This window comes from Balaenoptera ricei, chromosome 3 (genome assembly GCF_028023285.1).
Source record: "Balaenoptera ricei isolate mBalRic1 chromosome 3, mBalRic1.hap2, whole genome shotgun sequence".
NCBI lineage: Eukaryota > Metazoa > Chordata > Mammalia > Artiodactyla > Balaenopteridae > Balaenoptera > Balaenoptera ricei.
The window spans coordinates 150689984-150711977 of NC_082641.1; the positions used below are offsets into that span (position 1 = coordinate 150689984).

Sequence of the window (21994 nt, forward strand, 5' to 3'; positions counted from 1 at the left end):
TAGAAAGACCTGTGAAAATGGAGAGCCATCACAGGAATAGACAAGAAACCACCTCAACCCGATGCTCAAGGAACTAAATAACTTATGGAATATCCTTATAACCAAATACTAGGCAGCCATCAGCAAGAATGAGGTAGAATTACATGTACTGACATAGGATATAATCTCAAGAAGACTAGATGAGAAGGTGCAGTACAGCATGCTACCATTAATGTTACAGGGCGTGGGGACAGTATGTATGTTTGTATGGCAGGTAGGTAGGCATATATGCATAGACACATACATACACACACCCTTCCATACACAGACTATTATCCGTCAGAGGATATGCAAAAAACTGGTTAACAAGGATTGGAGGACAGAGGGTCAAGAGTGAAAGGGAGAACCACTTTGTACACTATCTTTTATGGCTTGTAAATTGGTTTTCTTAACCGTATGCATACTACCTATTTCTAAAACATTTTTTTTTACAAGAAAAATGAGAAGGGGCAAAACTCACAGAATTTTAGAATTAAACTCATAGAGTATAGAATTACTCTAATTTCATCTCAGAAGTCTACATTACCAATTCGGCTAAGGGCTGGCGGAATCTAGTTATCAGGAAAACTCTACTACTCAGGCCTCCTGAACAGAATCCTGCAGATACTAACTGTATTCCTCCTGCTCTAGTCCTCAACCAGCGATGTGTCAATCTGCCAAAAAGAAAGACAACAATTTCACGTCCGATGTGTGAGGAGAGGGCTGCAGCTGCACTTCTCACACGCCCCCCCCCCCACCCCTTCGAGAAGCAGAGGATCCACTCCCGCCCCGAGCCATTTGGCACGTTTAAGGGGCCATTTTCACAGTAACTTGCGAGGCAATTAAGCACTTGTGGAAAGCAGATTTGCTGGGGAGGAGTTCTGAACCAGCCCCAGGGCATGGACTGGCATTATCTCATAGCAGTTCTCACACACCAAAAAAAGTACTTTGCCTTCAACCTCACTGTACAGAGCAGATGATTTTTTCAATCTACAAACTTTAATTGTATGTCACTGAATTACTGACAGCACGTTAACAGTTTTTTTTGAAAAATTTCTTAACAGAACATCAGAGTATTGCAACACTTTATTAAGAGTATTGGCTTTGAATTAGTAGCTGAAGTAACAATTGCATGAAGCCAGATCAGGTGTACTGCATAATACTCATACTTGATTTATTGACATTACTTAGCAATTTATTGGACAAAGGTCAAACTTTTTGTTTTTTATTAAGCACATTCCACAGTACAAAGCTGTCGTGAATAATATCTGTACAATTTAACAGTTTCAATAGCTGTTCAGACACAAATTTATTTCAAACAGTTATTGGCAAACATAATTAATTACAAGTTAGAATTAGACTATCCCAGTGCTTTAAAACATTAATATAGCAGTAATTTACAGTTTCTCAATTATGGTTAGCAAAATAAAGTCCAGAGTACAGCTGGGAATTACTACTATAATCCCAGAAAGTCAGAATTCCTCGGGTGCCAAAGTCCCCTGCTATAATTTAGTAGGCACAATTCAAAGGTTGTGTGCATATTCAAAGGCCATGATCTCCCAAGGAACCAGAATTTCTATATTAAACATGCAAAAACAACCACGGAAAGTCCATTCGTTCAGAAGAATTGCCTCCTCTCCTGCCCCTCCCTGCCCTGCCCCCTGGGCTCTCCTAACCAATCTGATATCAAAGCTGTAAGGTAAGAGTGGTCAAAGTTAAGTCACTTTCACAACCGCTGTCAGGGTTACAACATCCACCCGCTGAACGGAGATTTCTTTTTTTTTAACACTTTGAGACTCAACTTTTCAAGAACAGAAATTAATTTACCAACATGTAGGAGGGAAGGATGTATTTTTTAAAAAGGATAAAGGAAAACAAAAAAGCAAACCAACCCAATAAACAACCACAGACACACACATTGATTCCCACACCATTCTCAATGTAAAGGACAAAGCAAGAGCCCAGGCACCTTCCCCTCAGTGGGAGAGTGTGCTTCCACGGGAAGAGGTTTAGTTACAGGAAGTTCTCATTGGTCCTTTAAAATGTTAGCAACATTCCTTGATCTTTGGAAACAATGGCAAGGGGCAAATCAAAACCTAATATTGAACAAGGGAAAAGGAGTGCCAACCAGATGCCAAAGTCCTTTCCATGCACGTCAGCATGATGGTGCCATTCACACATTCGGGCTGCAGAGCGCTCGGGAGCCAGGAGAGCTTGCCGGGGCCACGGCAGCAGGCGACACTAGAGATGACAGGGATGGGATCATGAGCCTGAGGCTTCACACCACCTGGGAGGATCCTTCCACTCAAGATAGGCCCCTGAACCAGCCTGACCCGGGTCCCGGGCTCCAACACACAAGTGGGCCCTGCTACCACCTGACAAGGGCAGGACGCACGAACGCCAGAGCTGGGAGAGCCAGTCAGCGGGGCCTTCTCGCTCTTCCCTTCCCAGGGTTACTAACACACAGAGTGTGACCTGTGACGGTGAAGTCAAATGAATGCTATGGGAAGTGACCACAAGTACTTAGGAGTACTGATGAGGAAAAGAACAACAAAAGTATTTAAGGTACCTCTCTATTGTATATACTGCACAACGAATAAAACATTTTGTGTTAAACTTTAGAAATTACATCTTAAAACAAGATTCCCATTAAAACACACACACACCACACGCACAATGACAATGACAATGACAAAATAAGAACACCATATGAATACTGCAGGAAGGGTTCTAGGTAATCCACATCAACCCTGGTAGCGGGTTCTTGAGCCCAGCCCACGGCTAAGGGTGAACACACTCTGCATTAGTGTCTCAGGCACGGGGGCCCTGACTCGAGCAACCTTGAGGTTAAACTGTTATGTACATTATATCTACATGCGGATACAGTATTTTAAATTAGGAGGCAAGCACACATGTAAAGGTGTTACTCTACCAAATATCAGGAGATGGTTGCGGGTACAGAGAACAGTTAATAAAAGAAAAGAGCTATATTACCTGTTGGGAGATAATATAACCTGGCTTACAGTTCTTTAAATTAAAAGAAATTGGTACAGAAAGGAAGTATAATCCAAAAAATATTACTAAAACAATCCAGAGAAATGTTTCCATTGTCCAACATGTTCCTAATACAAGTCACAATTCATAATGACTTGGACGGTCAAAAGGAGAATGCTAACTTCTGAAAAGGAAAGCCCTGGACATTCTGGGTAGGTGTTTGGCACCCAAAATTTCACCGAAGAATGCTGTTTCTTAGTATCAGACCAAAGTGCAAAGCAATATAAATTAGAGGCCAAGTCTTCTCTTGACGGTCGATTTACTTCTGTAAAACAGACTGTACGTTCCTTTTATATGAACAATTTACATTTGAAGCGATAGATTTCTTTTCACTGGTGGGGGGAGGAAATGGGCTTCTGCACTACTGAAAGTCGGTGAAGCTAAGGTATCCTTCTCAAAGTAGAGGCCGGAATCGGAGGTGAGAAACGTCGGTACTTGAAGAGTTAGGCTGCTTTGCATCTACCCAGCGTCTAGAACCAATTCCAGCTTCATAACTCAGCTGTGAAGAACTCCCTTAGGCATTTGGTAGCCATGTAGCCAGTAGTTCAAGACTAGGAAACCCTGAAAAAACAAAAAAAACAAAGGGAGTATGGATGGATATTCTGGTTAGACATGGAGATATACACCGCAGCCCATCCACATCCACACAGGCATGTATGTACTTGCGCACACATAACACTGATTTTTAAATAATCAGCATCAAAATAGAAGCTGCAAGTTGTTTTGCGCATACTACATACCAGGTATCAGGTTTATTTCAACCTCTCAAGAACTTTATGAGGTAGAAACTATTATACCTACTTTACAAATAAGAGAACTGAGGCTCAGAAACATTATTTGGTTTAAAGCATTAGCCATTATATCCTGGGATAAACCATAATGGAAAAGAATATAAAAAAGAATGTATTTATGTGTGTATTACTGAGTCAGTTTGCTGTACAGCAGAAATTAACACAACATTGTAAATCAACTATGCTTCCAGAAAAAAAAAAAAAAGCGAGCATTAGCCGTTAAGTGACAGAGAGGGGATTCTAAGAGATGACTGACCCTATAACCTATCATCTTTCATGCTGCTGCTAAAAGTTATGCATGTAACAAAATATGCTTAATGTTAGATTTTATATTTGGCATAATCTTAAATTTACGCCATCCAGAGGCCACCAGGACCTCTCTCATGACCGACCAAGAGTCTTCATCTATCACTGTGAAACAAAAATACATAAAATCTAGGAAACAGAGTACACCTTCTAAACCGAATGCCAACAGTCAGAAATTACTTCTTTTTGAAATAAATCATTTATAAAAGGACAACACGATGTAGAGGGGAAGACAACTGAATGTTCTATATTTTTTTGACCATGACCTTGAGTCAGGAACACATTTTAATCACAATCTCTACATTCATCCGTGTATGTAGATACACACACAAACCCCTACGCAGAACATTCAGGAAACAACACTAATCTTTACTATGGACAATGCAGGCTGACATTGTATATTCTAAATTTCACCCAAAGTCAAAATCCATTAAAATGATTTCACAACTACTAATAAGTTACAACCCTTTCCAAACACTGCACTAAACCTTGGCCTGGAAGATCTAAGTCATCTTTAGGTCTAAAATTCTATGGCCAAAAAGAGAGAGAAAAAGAAAGGGAGCGTGGGGGTGGTTGTTTGGTTTGGTTTTGCTTTTAAAGCTTGTATATATTTTTTTAAAGGCAATTTTCCTAAAAGGTGGTTAATTTTCACAAAATCCTAATTTCACAAGAATCCTAATAAGCTTCCAAACGAATGCAAGACAGATTCACAATTTCATCTGCCACTGTTTTCCCATGAAGGATATGTAAGAGTATTTGAATTATTTTAAAAATATTAACACCCAGGGATAAGAAGTCAGCACTCTCAAACGCTGCTGGTGGGAATGTCAACTGATGTAACTCTTCTGGAGGGTAACACAACTCTTAAGTATCAAACCTCTTTAAACATCATACCTTTCAACCTAGACACTGCAGACATTTCTAGAATTCTATCCAAAGGTAATAAAAGATTGGGCAAAGATTAAGCTGAAAGAACCATGGCAATGTGTTTTATAATATGGGGGGGGGAATATAAATATATAACAGGTGCATATCCAAACAATCAAATATGATTTTGCTATTAGGAACGATAATTTAGACAAAGAGTGACATTACTGACAGGCAACAATTTCACAATAAAGAAAAAAAAAAAAGCACGGTTATCAACCATAATTTTTAAAAGCCTGAAAGGCTACATACAAAGGAGTTAATAATGGTGAACCAAGAAGAGGAGTTATCTACCTTTTACTAATTTCCTAATAGTGCTCTTATATTGTCTCATAATAAAAAAGAGAGCTACTGTATACATAGCTCTTGGGAGTTAGTAATTTTTTAAAAAAATGACTCAGCAAAAAACTCTATTGCTAAATTTCTCGACATAGAAATATTCTTACCTTATATTTTAGGGGTAAATATTTTACTGCAAGGTTAAATCATCATTAGGGTAGTGTTTCTTATTATGCATAAATTTTACAGCATCACATGGTAATAATTTTTTTCATGTTACAATAAATGAAAAGAATTTGGAAAAGAGCAATAAAATCTATAAAGTTGACTGCCAAGGTTGTCAAAAGTAATTCACTTTGAAGAGACAAACACATTTGAGGTTTCATTGCTTGTGCTGCTTAAAAAGCAGATAAGATTTTTCCACTGATTTATAATTGTGGATCATAACAAGGCAGTTGTTCTTAGGTTCCCAAAAAGGGGGCGAGAGGAGGGCCTGGAAGAAGTAACACTACAGTTTCCTTTCCACCACAGCCAATGAGAGAAACAATGCATTGGTGATCATTTCATCTCTCAATCAAAGGAATCTAATTTCACGGCATTTTAAAGTAGTATATAAAAGTTGTCCAATTTGTGAAAGTTTACTATGTTCTATAATTCATCTATCAAATTCGCCAGAGGGGGAGAAAACATACTACAGATGTCTTAGATTTTATCATGTGCTTCTTTAGCAGAGTGGAAAGACACAAACACATATCAAAACTACAAAAGAGGTATACTTAAGTTGTTGTATGATATACCTACTCCCCTGACCCTATCCATTCCAGAAGCTCAGCCACAATTGTAGTTGTCTGTGTTCTATTTTATCTATTTCTCTTATGTGGGAAAATAGAAGCAGAAGCATTGGGATATAGTCAAAGCAATGCAGAGAGAGAAATGTATAGCTTAGAAAATAAAAAATTAAGAACAGAATAAACTTAACAAAAGATGTGCAAGACTTCTACACTAAAAACTGCAAAACACTGCTGAAGAGAAACTGAAGAAGACCTAAATAATAAAGAGATATACTGGGTTTATGGATTAGAAGACTCAACATTTGTTAAAGATGGAAGTTCTCCCCAAGATGACCTTTAGATTCAATGCAGTCCTGATCATAATCCCATAATCTTCATAGAATTTGACAATTTCATTCAAAAATGAGTATGAAAACCAAAAGGACCTAGAAGAGTCAAAATAATTTTTTTAAAGTTGACTTATTACACAGCATGGTATTGGTAAAAGGATAGCCATAGATCACAGAACAGAATAGAGACCAGAAAAAGAACTACAAACAAGTGGTCAACTGAGTTTTTGACAGAGTGCTATAACAATTCGATGGGAAGAGGACAGTCTTTTAACCCAAAAGAGCTGGAACAACTAGAAGGCTGTATAAAAAACACACACACACAAATATTAATTCTAAATGGATCAAAGACCTAAATGTAAAAGCTAAGCATATAGAACTCTTACAATGATGCTGGTCCAAACACGGTAGTCACTAGCTACATGTAGCTATTTATTTTTTTATTTTTTATTTTAAAAAATTTTTGGCTGTGTTGGGTCTCTATTGCTGCACGCGGGCTCCCTCCAGCTGCAGTGAGCGGGGACCCCTCACTACGGTGGCCTCTCCCGCTGCGGAGCACAGGCTCCAGGTGCACAGGGTTCAGTAGTTGTGGTACGCAGGCCGAGCAGCCGCAGCTCGCGGTCTCCAGAGCTCTCAAGCCCAGCAGCCGTGGCGCACAGGCCCGGTTGCTCCGCGGCACGTGGGACCTTCCCGGACCAGGGCTCGAACCCACGTCCCCTGCTCTGGCCAGCGGATTCCCAACCACTGCGCCACCAGGGAAGCCCGCTACATGTAGCTATTTAAATTTAAGTTTAAATGAAGTATAATTAAATACAATTAAAAATCCAATTCAATTCAATTCAAATATAATTAAAACTTCAGTTCCTAAATCAAACCGGACACATTTCATGAGCTTAATAGCCACATATGGCTCGTGACTACCAAAGTGGACAGTGCAGGGACTTCCCTGGTGGCGCAGTGGTTAAGAATCCGCCTGCCAATGCAGGGGACACGGGTTCGAGCCCTGGTCCGGGAGGATCCCACATGCCGCGGAGCAACTAAGCCCGTGCGCCACAACTACTGAAGCCCGCGTGCCTAGAGCCTGTTCTCCACAACAAGAGAAGCCACCACGGTGAGAAGCCCGCGCACCGCAGTGAAGAGCAACCCTGGCCCACCGCAACTAGAGAAAGCCCGCATGCAGCAACGAAGACCCAACACAGCCAAAAATAAATTAATTAAATAAATTAAAAAGAAAAAACCCACAAAGTGGACAGTGCAGCTGTAGAAAATGTAAACTAATCTAGTGAAAGGAAGCAGGTCAGTGTTTGCTAAGGCTGTGATGGGATCAGGCTCTGACTACAGAGGACACAAGGGAACTTCTTGGGGGGGTGATAAAAATGTTCTTACCTGGAGTGTGGAGGAAGTTGCAGGGGTGTATACATTCGTAAAAACTTGTCACAAAACAGTATACTTTAAATGGGTACAATCTGTTTTACAAAAATCATACCTCAATAAAATTGATTCAAGAACAGCAATGGGGCTTAGCGAAGGTGAAGGGGGCAGGGCAGAGGGAGATGTGTACATCTAGGTACCTGTGTATATGTAAGGAATATATCTAGTACTTGACTATGCCACTTGAGACAAGTTATTCCAATTTCTTACTGAGCTATTATCTTTATGTTTGTGGAAGGCGTATGAATACACTGCAGTTTCACACATATTTATTTATGGGCAAATTCTTGTTGGCCCAGGAGAGAGAGCACAAAGATGTCATGTTGGCCCCGGGTGTCACTTGACCAACAAATGTCAACAAGCACTCATAATACACTGTGCGCTCTATTAGACACTGGGGCTCCAAAATAAAAGGAGCTCCACGCCTTGTAAGAGAGACAGGCATGCAAATCATTTCAATACCAAATAATAAATTAAGTCAGATGAAGTAAAGGAGTGGGGGTGTGGTGGTATCTACAAAACCCTAACAACACAAGCAAGGGGAGGGAGGTGGCAGAGGTCTGTACTACTGAAGTGTAATTAGGGAAATTAAACAGAATTCAGTCTGGTTGGAGCCCCAGATTTTTGGGAGGGAAGAATGCAAGGCTGGGGTTGGGGAGGGTAGAGAGGACAGAAGGTAAGAGCTAGATATTGAAATTTCTGTTAGCTAATCCTAGCTAAGCCTTGTTCCTGAAAACAACAGGAAGCTAGTGAAGAGGAGTACGGCAGAGGCAGGGCTAAGATGACCATAGTTGGTAGCAGGATGAAGGGTGGGCTGAAGAGGGAGAAGAAGAGACCAGGAAGGAGGAAATTTGGGTCCCTTCCTCCTTCCTTATGTATTTCTTTGGTTTGGGGCGAAGGGAGGTTGAGGCAGGGAAGAGCAATCACTCAAGAAATCCTTGCCGGGCTTCCCTGGTGGTTCAGTGGTTACGAATCAGCCTGCCAATGCAGGGGACGTGGGTTTGAGCCCTGGTCCGGGAGGATCCCACAGGCCGCAGAGCAACTAAGCCCGTGCGCCACAACTGCTGAGCCTGCACGCTACAGCCCGTAAGCCACAACTACGGAAGCCCGTGAGCCACAACTACTGAAGCCTGCGCGCCTAGAGCCTGTGCTCCGCAACAAGAGAAGCCACCACAATGAGAAGCCCCTGCACCGCAACGAAGAGTAGCCCCCGCTCGCCACAACCAGAGAAAGCCCGCACGCAGCAACGAAGATCAAATGCAGCGCCACCACCCCCTGCCAAAAAAAAGAGATCCTGGCCTTCTTCCTCTGTAATTTCCTATAATTCAATAAACATAAAAATTCTGCCATGTGAATTTCTCAACTGACTTGTGAAGAATCTATCCAGAGAGAAAGCAGCAAGGGAGACGGCCACTGTCACAAGACCCAGTATGAACACACTTGAGACCAGGAACGGCAACTATTTATGTGGCTTACAGGTCACTACTGTGGCTCAGCTCCTATAGCCAGGGAGGCACAGCCAAGCTATCGAGGCACTTAGTCCTTCTGGGTCCACGTGGGGTCCCATCATCCTTCCAAAGACAGTACACAAGCCAGTCACTACGGATCAAACTGAGTTGGCATGAAGAAACAATGCATTTGCCATTCCTGATGCAGATCCTTGGTTTATCACTAATAGATGGAACAGGGGCAAGACCAGAGGTCTGCATGCTTCTTCTTAAAGGGCCAGACTGTACATATTTTAGGCCACACAGTCTCTTTTGCAACTACTCAGCTCTGCCACTGAAGCACAAAAACAGCCACAGACAATACATAAACAGATGAACTGTGGCTGTGTTCCAATAAAACTATTTATGGGCACTGGAATTTGAATTTTATATAATTTTCACATGTTCTAAAATAATATTCTTCTTTTAATTGTTTCAAAGTATTTAAAAGTGTAAAAAACTATTCTTAGATTGCTATGGTAAGGATAAAAAAAATTAGGCAGTGGGTCAAATTTGGCCTCCAGCTGTAGTCTGCCGACCCTGAATAAGACAAACTTCCTGGAGCAGAAATAAGGAGTATCTGAAAAGATGTCAACTTAGTGATCTAGAAACCAGTGATTCCCTATCTTTTCACCCAAAAAAATGTCACGATTCTACACATGGACTTTCTTTACATTTTTAATATTCAATGAACAGGAAAATATACAATGACAAAAAGCTACTAAGCATTAAGTAATGTTTTTACATAAATATGAATTTTATTAACACAGTCTTTACATACATATATACATGATAGTACAAATATGCACAAATATTATTTATTCAATCTACAAAGTTTAATGTGCACAGAATTCACAGGCCCCCTCGCAAAATTCTCAAGAGTTGGGAATACTGCTCCAGATGAACATGGTAATCAGTTCCAAGGACACTGCCAAGTAAGGCTTCTCATCCTCTAGCTGGACACCCTTAGTAATCAAAACATGCCATCATCAGTGTTATTATGGCCCTAAGTCTTCCTGTAACCGGAGCAAAGGACTTGGCTTCCAGGGTACCTGTTGTGTCTAATGGATGAAGAACGAGTTTTAGGGGCTCTCTCAGCAAACACCCTTCTTTGATTCCTACCCTAGGGAATGGTGGTGGTGGGTGGATTGTAATGGGGGGGGCGGGGAGGGGAGGTCGTTTTAAGTGTTTGCCTGATGGTGATTTTTTAAAAAATAAAAGATAGAACTGAAAGACAGGAAAGAAAGAGAAAAAGGAGATCCCTGCACCACAGAACAGAATTTGGAGGACTTTACTGGTACTAAATTGGTATGACCTGGGAAAAGTTTCAAAAAACAGGAACCATGGTGTCTACCAATATGAAAACCCACAATAAGCAGGATTCCGATTTATATCTTATTTTGATGTGACCATAAAGATCTAGCCTTATGCTAGAACTCTGCAAAGTTGATGCATCTAACGTTCCTATTACTGAGAAAGGAACCCAAATCATAAAATTTCCCCAAAGGGAAGGTGAATTCAATCAGCAAAATTAAAAGTGGGGGAAGTACTCACCTGAAACAGGTAAAGTGCAGACTGTTATCTGGAGATGTAAGTGTATGTTCTGGAGGGAGAACGGGTCTCATTCTGGGCACTGGGAGGCACATTTAAGAAATCCCAAATCAAAATTGTGTCATCATGGGAGCTGCTGATGATCTGAAATTCATCAAACTGTAGCCGAAACACACGTCCAGAATGTTCCTGTGAAACATAACAGCTTGATGCATAAAACGAAATCTTTACAATCCCTCCTATCTCACTACCAGGGAGTTGGCACAGGCTGAAAATACAGCTCCTTATCCAGGATTCCTAAATAAGTTTCCAGAGCTTTATTGAGCTTTGTCCTTCACCCTAGGAATACAGATTCTGCCTTCTCTTCTAGGCTTTTTCTTTAATTTAACTTTGTATCCTAGACCCTGGCCCATTAATATGTCAACGAAGAAAAACTATGTGATCGTCTTACAAAGGGTCTTAAGAAGGTAAGCCACAATATTTAATACCCATTCTTGATACACTGTAAAAACTAGGACCAGAAGAATAGTGTTTTTAACACCACCAAGCATATCTATCTCCAACCACAGCTAGCATCAAAATTAATGGTGAAGTACCAGAAGTCTTCCTATTAAAATCAAGAAGAAAACAAGAATGGCCTTGACTCAAGTTCTGCATGTTCTAGTCAATGAAAGGAGAGAAAAAATAGAAATAGAAGGTAAAACTACTGAAAATAAGAAAACTCTATCAATATTTTCAAACAACTGTCTCCTCAAAAATACAACAAAAGTAAACAGACTGTTAGAAATAATGAGCTTGGTAAAGTTGCTAAAACAAGATTAATATATAAAAATAAAGTATTCCTATATGCCAAGCAATAATCCGTAGAATACAGATTGAGGGGAAAGTCCACCATAATAGTACAAAAATGTGCTGAGTTATAAAACACAACACAACTACAGATACCCATATTAGGAAATCTCCCAAACTTGCAGACAGGAAATACTTTATGTTCTAGGAGGAAACCAGTCCACCTACAAATGAGGAAGCCTGCTTTCATATTTTAAGTTGTGTTAATACTCTTTATAAAAGAGCTCACAGAAATATGAATGTCAAATATTCTCTGATTTTGACTAAACAAAATTAACAGAACAGCGCATTTCTCAGAAGGCACGCTGTGAGGTACAGAAGCTTTCCAGTGATAGGCTCAGGGAGGTCTATCTGCAGGTGGCCAACCGCCAGCACAGGGAAGCACTTCCCTTTCAACAGATCACATACCACCAATGTGCGCAGACACAACGTGCTTGCTGGGGCTCGGGGGTCGAGAGCAGCCTGCAAGTCCCAAACTTTGATTTTCCTAGAAAGGAAAATGAAATCACAATTAGTGGAAAAGTCAACATTTTATATATTGTCAAGCATTTCCTCGACAGAAAGGAGTGCATTCGAACTGCCTATTTTAAAAGCTAATGGGGAACCTGCTGATGTTTTGACAAGGTATTTAAACCAATTACACTTGATTTGGAAAAAATAAGGACCTACACATTCTCAGAATTGCTGAAATTGTGAAGAAATATTATTTGAAGGGAGACAAGAAAACAACTTCACATTATCTAAATTCAATTCCTGACTTGATAATCTATGTCACCAAATTCATTAATCAGGGGGCTCTCTAGGGCTGAGTAGGTGCCGCTGACAGAAGCTAGGGCTCTCTGTGAAATTCCAAGGATACCTTTCTCCAAACTAAGCAAATGCTGAAAGTTAATAATAGGAGTATGAACAGACCAACTAACCCGTCTGTGAAGTATATATAAGGTCATCTTGAAAGGTTTACGGTTGCCATTTGCTCATTTTAAAAGTCATGAGGCTTTTTAAAGAGGATGTGTTCAATTCACCAAAAGGGGAAAAGAAATTTATCATTGAACTCACCAAAAAAAAAAAAAAAGCCTGGTTTAATTTAGCACTGGGACAAGGAACTGAATTCCTGCAAAGCCTAAGCTACTCCCTGAGTTTACAATAATGGTTAAAAGCATAAGCTTATTAATTCATCCTTCTGGGTCTGAGTGTCCCCACTTGATCAAGTGGTATAATAATACCTGCCATCCACCATTACATAGGAAATACCTAGCATGGGACCTAGCACATACACAGCTGCTTAATATGCAGTACTTATTTTTCCTCTTCATACAGTTATGGCTGTGCATTTGAAAATTTGAAACACGTACCCATCATAGGCCCCACTGACAATCCTCTTGTTATCAAACCGGATGCATCGGACCAATTCTTCATGTCCCTCTAGGACTCTTAAACAGGCGCCACATTCAATATCCCACAGCCTTGAATGAAAAACAGATTTCTGTGAATCAACTTCCTACGCATGATTCAAACTATCCATACGTGATCTTCTCTACCCTGGGAATCTTTATTTCTATCTCACTCCCAGTTCACATTATACACATGTGAAGATATGTGTGTACATTTGTACCATTCATGTGTTTTTTAAGAACTAACTTGGGAGGAAGGCTTACTTTTCATTTTATTTCCTTTTACATAGTTTGAAACTTTTAAAAATCACATGCATGTTGTTATTATTTAAATAATACCAACAAAGAAATTTCAATTACATTTAGTTTGTAGGCATGCTCTTGATGTCTGAGTTGATGAAACCAAGTAGCCAAATGGTCTAGGAAGAATTTTTAGGGGGAGACAGGGATTGCAGGCCGTAAAGAAGAAAAAGGATGTAGGTGTGGGGAAGATAATAAATACAGCCCAGGGGGTTAGGCTTCCACCACCAAGGTTAGAACTGGTGGACCAGCACAATGGTCTCCCTCTCCTGATGAGGCTTAGGGATTCCCCTTCCTAGATACAGACTGCATCCTAGGGCTGTCTAGGTTTACAAGGTCAGAGTGGGAGCCTCTCATTAGGCATATGCAGTGTCTTAGAAATATAAACCCAGTGACTACCATCCAGCCTTTTTCTCTGTATATGATTTATGTAACAATTCTGGAAATAGAGATTTTTTTAATTATTATCACTGATTTAACTACATTATTTGCAAAAAGAAACCACAGCAAACTAACATGTACAAAACAAAGTTAGCAAATTAATTCTATAATGACATTTTCTTAGCCTCCCCACTAGTACCTATCATACATCCAATGAATATTCTACCCTCAGCAAATGCTCTCATCAGTGTCAGTGATGATGGCCTCTCTAATCTACTGTGAAGAGAACACTGCCACTATAACCAAAGTGGTTCCCTTCCATAAACTATTCAGCAGTACACATTATTATTTTGTAGAAGCTCAGAGATTCCAATGAGGAAGTTAAGAATTGTTTATTGCTTAAATATTGAGTAATACCAAGCATAAAGAATGCAACAGAACCAAGATTCAAGTTCTCAACTGACTTTTATGATACCTTAAAACTTAAAATGATAAAGAAAACTTTTGGCAGTTTAAGCTACATTGTGTTTGCTTTCTTTCTTTCTTTTTCTAAAAAAATAATCTTGAACCCAATCCTTATTTTGCCCAAACAGGCAATTTGATTATAAAAAAGCTACTAGAATATGTTGGGACAGTTGGAAAAATGACTTGGGGTAATTAAACAGATATTTAAGGGAAGTTCTTAATAAGATAAAAAGTGTTTAAAGATATTCATATTTATTAGAAAGCAAGGACAATGAGTGTTAGGAAGAAAAAAGGGAGATAAGATAAATGACCAAACAGGAATTGATGACAGTGTTGGGAGAGAGAAATAAAGTACACTCCCCTCTGTTAGGGAGAGAGGCAGGAGCTCACTGGTAAGGGAAAGGAGAGCATCAGGCCAGAGCATCCTCTGTTCTGAGGCACTAGGGTAGTATTAAGTGATCTTGGGTGGAGTTGAGGTTATAAAAACCTTGTGCACTGGGGGAATCTTGGAAGAATACCCAGGGCATACACACATTTACCCACTTTAGTATGCAGAACCAGGGAGATAAATAAAAGTTACCTAAAGTTTTCTTATCTGAAGCAGACCCCAAAACTGAGTCTTCTGAGCAATCAGGACTGGAGGTAAGTCAACACTATGGCAACAATAAGCCCACTCTGTCAGCACACCAACTTCTACCCACCTTATGGTATTATCCGATGATCCACTAACAACCAGCCGATCCCTGTACTGGAGACAGGCAATGCCTCGCTTGTGCCCATTCAGAGTACGAACAAATTCACAGGTGCTCGTGCTCCAGACCTGTACAACAAATTAGCAATACATTTAAGAATAAATGCAGAAAAGCCCTTGCACAATATACCTTTAAAAAAAAAATCAGAACTTCTAAGAATGACCACAATACTTGATTATGAAATACGCTGGGGAGGTTGGAGAACAGATTGGACAGCATAACATTTCCTTAGCTGCTGAGTGATAAAACTGGAATGAAATACAGAGGGAAATTGTGAAGTCTCCAAACCTTGAGATCTTCACAAAGAGAACATCTTCTGGATGGTTCAGACATTCATTTGCCTAGAGGGAAGGGTCTGGGCCAGATTTTATGTTTTTATGCCAGGTGACACGTCAAACCCAATGTAACTGACGTGAAAGGGCTTCACCTTTTGCATCCTCTTCTTTTCCAGCAGAGTTTCTCGAACAGCTCCATTTGTTTTGACACATCACTCCTAATATTATGTATGTGGAATAAATAACCCCTCTTTTGTGAAGCTGTCTGCAAGACTTAGATGTCCATAGACACACTTAATACCAGCCAAATAAGGAGACACAAAGCAACCAACGTGCCCTGAATCATTTCATTAGCTGCATTTGTAGTTGAATGGGACAACCAGATATCCAGAGGCAAAAGGATGAAGTTGGATCCCTGTGTCACACTGTATACAAAAATTTAATTCAACATGGATCAATGATCTAAAAGTAGGAGCTGAAACTGTAACTCTCAGAAGAAAACATAAGAGTAAATCTTTGTGACCTTGTATTAGGCAACTGTTTCTTAGATATGATAATAAAAGCACAAGTAACAAAAAAAAATTGATAAACTGGACTTCATCAAAGTTAAAATTATTTGTGTTTCAAAGGACACCATCAAGAAAGTGAAAAGACAACCCACAGGAAGAAAATATTTGCAAATCATTTACCTGATAAGGGACTTGCAACCAGAATATGTAAAGAACTTTTGCAACTAAATAATAAAGAGACAAATAATCTAAGTTTTGAAAAGGGCAAAAGATTTAAGTAGATGTCTCTTCAAAGAAGTTATAAAAATGGCCAATAAGCACATGAACAGATGCTCAGCATCATTGGTCATTAGGGAAATCGAAAGCAAAACTGCAGAGATACCACTAAATACCTACCAGGATGGCTATAATAAAAAAGACACACATACATACACACGCACACACACACACACACACACACACACACACACACACTAACAAGGGTTGGCAAGGATATGGAGAAATATCTGGGCTGATATTATGCAACATCTGTTTTGTACAAAGGCCCAAACCCTCTTGACTTCCAGGCACTGGTCTCGTACAAATTGGTGTGACTGAGTGGTGAGTGAGGTGCCAAAAATCCTAGTTTTTCAGCTTCCAGACTATCCTATCTAAAAGTCTGATGCTATCTAGTCTGTGATCTGTGGGGCTAGATACTAGAATGCTGGCCAGTACGGGTCATAAAAGGAAGGTTTCTGAGCCCATACACTGCTGGTGGGATTGTTAAATGGTGAAGCCATTTTGGAAAACAGTTTGGCAGTTCCTCAAGATGTTCAACACAGAGTTACTATCCCAAGAGAATTAAAAGTATATGTCCATGCAAAATTTGTACACAAATATTTATGGCAGCATTATTTATAACAGATAGAATGTGCAAACAATCAAAATGTCCATGAACTGACGAATGGATAAACAAAATGTGGTGCATCCACACATAGAATTTTTCTAGTCAACAGAAGGAATGAAGTACTGATTCATGCTACAAAGTACATGGATGAACCTTGAAAACACTACACTAAGTGAAAGAAGCCAGACACAAAAGGCCACATATATATTATAACATTTATCTGAAAAGTCTCAAATAGGCAAATCCACAGAAAGTAGATTAGTGATTGCCAGGGACTGGGGGGAGAGAATGGGAGTTGAACTGCTAATGGGTATGAGGTTTTTTCAGAGGGTGATGAAGATGTTCTGAAACTAGTGACAACCATACAACACTGTGAATATACGAAACCACTGAATGGTATGCTTTAAAATGATGAATCTTACGGTATGTGAATTATATCTCAATAAGGCTGTTATAAAAATATAAGGAAAGCTAAAATTTTAACAAGTTAACATGTACACTGGAACTAGCACTGCATTTACCATACCCGATGGATCACCCTAGACCACAAGTGCTTGTCACACGTCTGCCTCACACCACATGTTGAGCTCCGTGGAGGCAGGGACATGTCTTGTTCATCATCATATCTCTAGCATCCAGCCCAGGGTCTATGGCATGGCAGGCTCTCAAGATTAGGTGAATAAATCAAATCTCAACTCTGCCACTAACTAGCTAATGTGGTCTCCAGCACAGTCCTCTGTGCCACATCTGTAAAATGTGGCTCAACAGAGTGCTGGGAGGGTGGAGTAAGGCAGTAATGGGAAGCTTCTGGCACATGGTATACGTCCCATAGGTTAGTTCTCTTCCCCTTAAAAAGGTTATCAACAATGTCCTTTCATGAAATAGAGGACTGCTCTCGGTCCGGACCCCATGACCCTCTTCTACGACCTTGCTTATGACTTGAGAAGCATAAAGAATGAGCATGCCTTGAGGTCTCATAAGCACAAGTGGAGGAGAATAAAGATCTTGCCAGATGCGAGGTTGGTATAGGCCACCTCTGCTTTCTCTATGCTCTAAAAGGGATGGGAACAAGCAGAGTTATGACTGCAGACACACTTACTTTGATGGTCCTGTCCCCAGAAGCAGACACTATGTACTTATCGTCAAAGTCTACTACATTGACAGCAGCACGGTGGCCAACCAGGACACGGCGTAAAGTGATATCAGTGGCAGAAGCCATGTCCCACACTGCGATGGAGCGGTCCTTGGAACAGGTCACCATCAGTCCATTGCTGAAGCGTAAGTGCAGTACAGCCTCGTTGTGGTGGATCAACGTGTTCAGAACTTCGCCCGTGTTCACATCCCAGACTCTAGAGAACAGAAAAGCACAATGCTTAATTATCGAGACAACCAGGAAAAGACTCCTGTGTCTGTGCTCTGGGCCCATTTTTAGTAGTAGGCTGGGGAGGTGTGGACTTCACGTGTATCTGGTGACTGGGACCTGACACCATGCTTAAAAGGAGCCCCCAGAAGCAATTCTTCTATTTGTGAAGAAATGGTAAGATGGTTTCAAAAAAGAAGGCCAATTCTGACTCCTGCCCAGGTATTCAGGGATGGTGTTTGCAGGCTTGTGCTGATGGCAAAAAAAAAAGCAAGGAAGTAGGCTTTGCAGTGAGTTTGAGATGACAGAGAGAAGATGGCTTGGTGGCTGGGTTCCAAGCTTAAGGTTCTTTTTGACCTCTGACAAGCTTTCGAGTCTATTATTTATCCACTGCAAACTGGAGACTGTAAGTCACAGTGTCTCATCAATCACCACACCCATCTATTTACCCAACCGCTTTATGGACAAAGCGCGTATCTCCAATTGCTTCACCCTTGAGATACAGGTTTCTTAGGGGCAGCCCTTTCACGTCATAGCTTTTCTGTAACCCCAGTCTCCTAAGGGGACAAGTTCGTGCAGAGCAGACAAAGAGAGACTCGGGCTTCTAAGGCCGAGACATGACCTATGGTGGAAGCAGCAGCCTGGAAGCACTGAGTCAGGGAAAGGATACTAGGCATGCTGGTGACTATTTCAATCTCTTAGGTGTGCCTGTAAAGCAATCCTTTTCAAATCTCTGACTCACTCTAGAAGAGGCATTTCCTTTCCTCCCCATGCCATGCCTTCCTCAGGCCACCAGCAGTCCAGCTGAGGCTTTACTGTATTATCTCTAGGCTCTGGTGAACTCATCACTACAGCAAAATCCAAAGCCATCTGGTATGGAAAATCATCCTTGTCCCAGTGCTTTAGGAGTAGATCCCAATAATGTTTCCTTTCTACTCTCAATTCCCAACCAGCAGTCACTGCTTCCCTTCTACTGTAGAACACTGCCACTTCCATCTTCATCACTCTGCCCCTGGGGTGGCATCTGAAAACTAGTGTCTCTATTACTGGCAAAGCTACATTATATCAAGATAGTCTTCAGTGCTATAAATTCAAGGCTCGAAATTAACTAACTATGTGACTGAGTAAATTATTCGCCTCTCTGGCCTCCATTCCCCAATACTACATCTATAAAAAAGAAGATACTACTTACCTTAGAGAGGTTGATGTGAGAATTCAATAGAATAACATTATACAAAATATCGGGCACATTATTTGTGTCCCTCACAAAGTGCTGCAAATCTCTGCTTCTGATTCTTTTGGTATTTGTAGGTTAGTGTCCACCACACTCCTAGAACACCTGCTTCCTTCCTCTCTCCTCTAGAGCGTGGTCTCCCACGAGAAAACTACCCTGATACTATTAGGTACTGTGCTTTTACAGGAAGGCATGTGGCCGTCTCTAGAATGTATGGTAATGGGAATAGGACCTACTTAACAAAAGTTGGCTTTTCTGCCTACTTTGCGCAAATGTATCTACACCAAAAGTGGTTTTGAAATATAGCATACAAAAACATATACAGAGCATGTGTGTATTTTATCACAGAAGAGGAGGTGAATCTGTCTCCTTGTGGAAGGTATACAAGTTCAGGCCAGTGAGATCAAATCACTCACCTCACTGTAGAGTCAGAAGAGCCAGTCACAATGACACGTTCATCATACTGGAGACAAAGGACAGAGCCAGTGTGTCCCGTTAACACTTTCAAACATTCCAAGCTGGTTTTATCCCAAATCTATTGAGACAAAATCAAACACAAACAGTAATTTAGTATATCACATTCTGATAAATGTTTTTATCGTACCTTATTTTCTGAATCATAAAACAAAACAAAGCTGTGTTACAGTAAATAAGAGCAGTAAACATCAAACAGGTGGTAAATGACAAGAGGGGAAGAAGAGGCAATACTGAATAACTTCCAGCATAGATATACTACTTTGTTTACTTTGTCCCCATAACTACTGTGCCCATTATACTTACCAGCTTTATAAAGAGAATTTTTAAATAAACTCTGTGAAAAGAGTTGGCTCACCCTCTGGAAAACAATGTGACAGTATCTATTAAGAGCCTTTAAAAATGCATACCCCTTAACCCATTACATTTGTTTACGAAAGTTTAAAAATGAAAAATGTTCAGCATCTCAGAATAACTTCAAAGTAAATTATGAAGAGTTTTTAATGAGAAAACACACTGCTTTATTATAGTTACTTTTTTAAAAAAAGTCAGAATAAAAGTCATCTCTATAGTGACATAAACATTATGTATATTTAAAAAAAAAAGATTAAAAGGAAGTAAAATGCTGATAGTTGGCTTTGTACTCTGAATGCCGTTTTTCTCCTCTCTTTTGATCTTTCCAGTGTTTTCCAAGTTTTCAATAATGTCCCAAAATAATGGGGGGATGGAAAGTGATTTTTTTCAAAGACTGTTTTGTTAAAAATAGAGTCTATGGAACTATTTCTTCCCTTGTAAAAATACTATCATAATTTGCAGTGTCCCTAACGTTTACTACAAATGGCCAAGATATTACAAGCACTACAGACAGTTAAGTGTCCTCCTATAATAGTAAGGCTTGCTTCTAATTTCTGACCTAGTAGAACCACAGCTATTTTGAAAGTGTGAGCTGATCAAGGACTGAAGCAGAATGAAGTACAGAAAGTTTCCAACCATTGGTCTAGATGAGCTCCCTAAAGCCTATTTCTGCTCCATTGTTCTGTGTCTTATAAATCAAGTGTAGGCCTAATTTAGGCATGGGTGTGCCTCTATTAAGAGAATTCTTTAGAAACATCCAGTGTAAGTGAAATGCAAGCCCATGGCCAGTCCATGCTTTGACAAGGTCATTATAAACCATTCTTACCTACTCCTTAAAGGAGAACTGCCAAAATTAAATAATAACACTCTTTCAAGAGCGTATTTGTGGCCACAGGTTAGGACTATCAATAAGTATTACATAAAAATAGAGTTCTGTGGTCAAATATGTTTTCAAAGTTGGAAAACTCTGGGTGTCTCTCCTGTATGTCTTCTCAGAGCCTTTATATGCTACTGTAACCTGTAAATTTCTAAGAAAGGGATACAGCATGCAGTGTTTTCTAAATTTCTTTGAAGGGAATTACTCTTCAAAGCAATATCCTTTGGATTCACATCCACAGAATACCTTTTGGGAAACACTATAATACATATAGGAAACCAACAAAACAGTTTCTTTATATTCTATAATTCAGTGATTTTTTTGCCCTAGTTATTGGAATTATTGAAATTCCACTATTTTATAAAACAAAAAACACACAAGCAAAAATACCTTTTAAGTCACCCAAAGTAAAACAATATAGAAAACCAGGCCAAGGGCAGAAAGCCCACTACAACCTATCTTCCCAGTTGACTGTAACTAAAAACTCTAGAAAAAATACAAAAACAACTAGCTGAGGACTCTGAAAACTGTGAGGGGAAGGGCAGCCAGGAGAAAGCAAGTATTATATTGAATACATCGTAGCAAGAGCTAAGAGTTTGGAGACAGGATCCACATGGGGTGAGTTTACCATTCTTTCTGTTTTCTGTTTTCTCATTTCCTTCTTTTGTGGTCTTGACCCAAAGGCAGGTCCAGATCAAGGAACTGCACAGTGAAACAGAAGCACAGGCAGCTACAATCTGAGAAACTAGTCTTTCTGGACAGAAAGGATGAAAAAGGAATCTTTGGGGACCAAAGAATGTGCAAAAGACCCTATTTTCTTTTTCTCTTTTCTCAAACGGCTTTGATCCAAAGGACAAGCCCAGTCACGGAGATGTACTGCAGAGCAGTGGAACAGGTAACTAAAATTCTAAAAGAAACCCCAT

The 21994-nt window shown here is 40.1% G+C and overlaps 1 protein-coding gene across 7 annotated transcripts in view; it reads right to left on the reverse strand.

Moving 5' to 3' along the window:
* Window positions 1-1086: 1086 nt before the first annotated feature.
* Window positions 1087-21994, reverse strand: part of FBXW11 (F-box and WD repeat domain containing 11) — a 137798-nt gene continuing 116890 nt past the window's right edge. For 6 of the 7 annotated variants that reach the window (XM_059917673.1, XM_059917675.1, XM_059917672.1 and 3 more), the window contains 7 exons: window positions 19783-19901; window positions 17872-18121; window positions 15052-15170; window positions 13166-13276; window positions 12222-12300; window positions 10968-11153; window positions 1087-3633 (listed from right to left, as the gene is read on the reverse strand). In XM_059917673.1, coding sequence (XP_059773656.1) covers window positions 10992-11153; window positions 12222-12300; window positions 13166-13276; window positions 15052-15170; window positions 17872-18121; window positions 19783-19901 — 840 coding nt within the window. In that variant the 3' untranslated portion in view covers window positions 1087-3633; window positions 10968-10991. Of the gene's footprint in view, window positions 3634-10184; window positions 10475-10967; window positions 11154-12221; window positions 12301-13165; window positions 13277-15051; window positions 15171-17871; window positions 18122-19782; window positions 19902-21994 lie in introns of those variants that run through there. The other variant, XM_059917671.1, reaches the window with a different exon arrangement.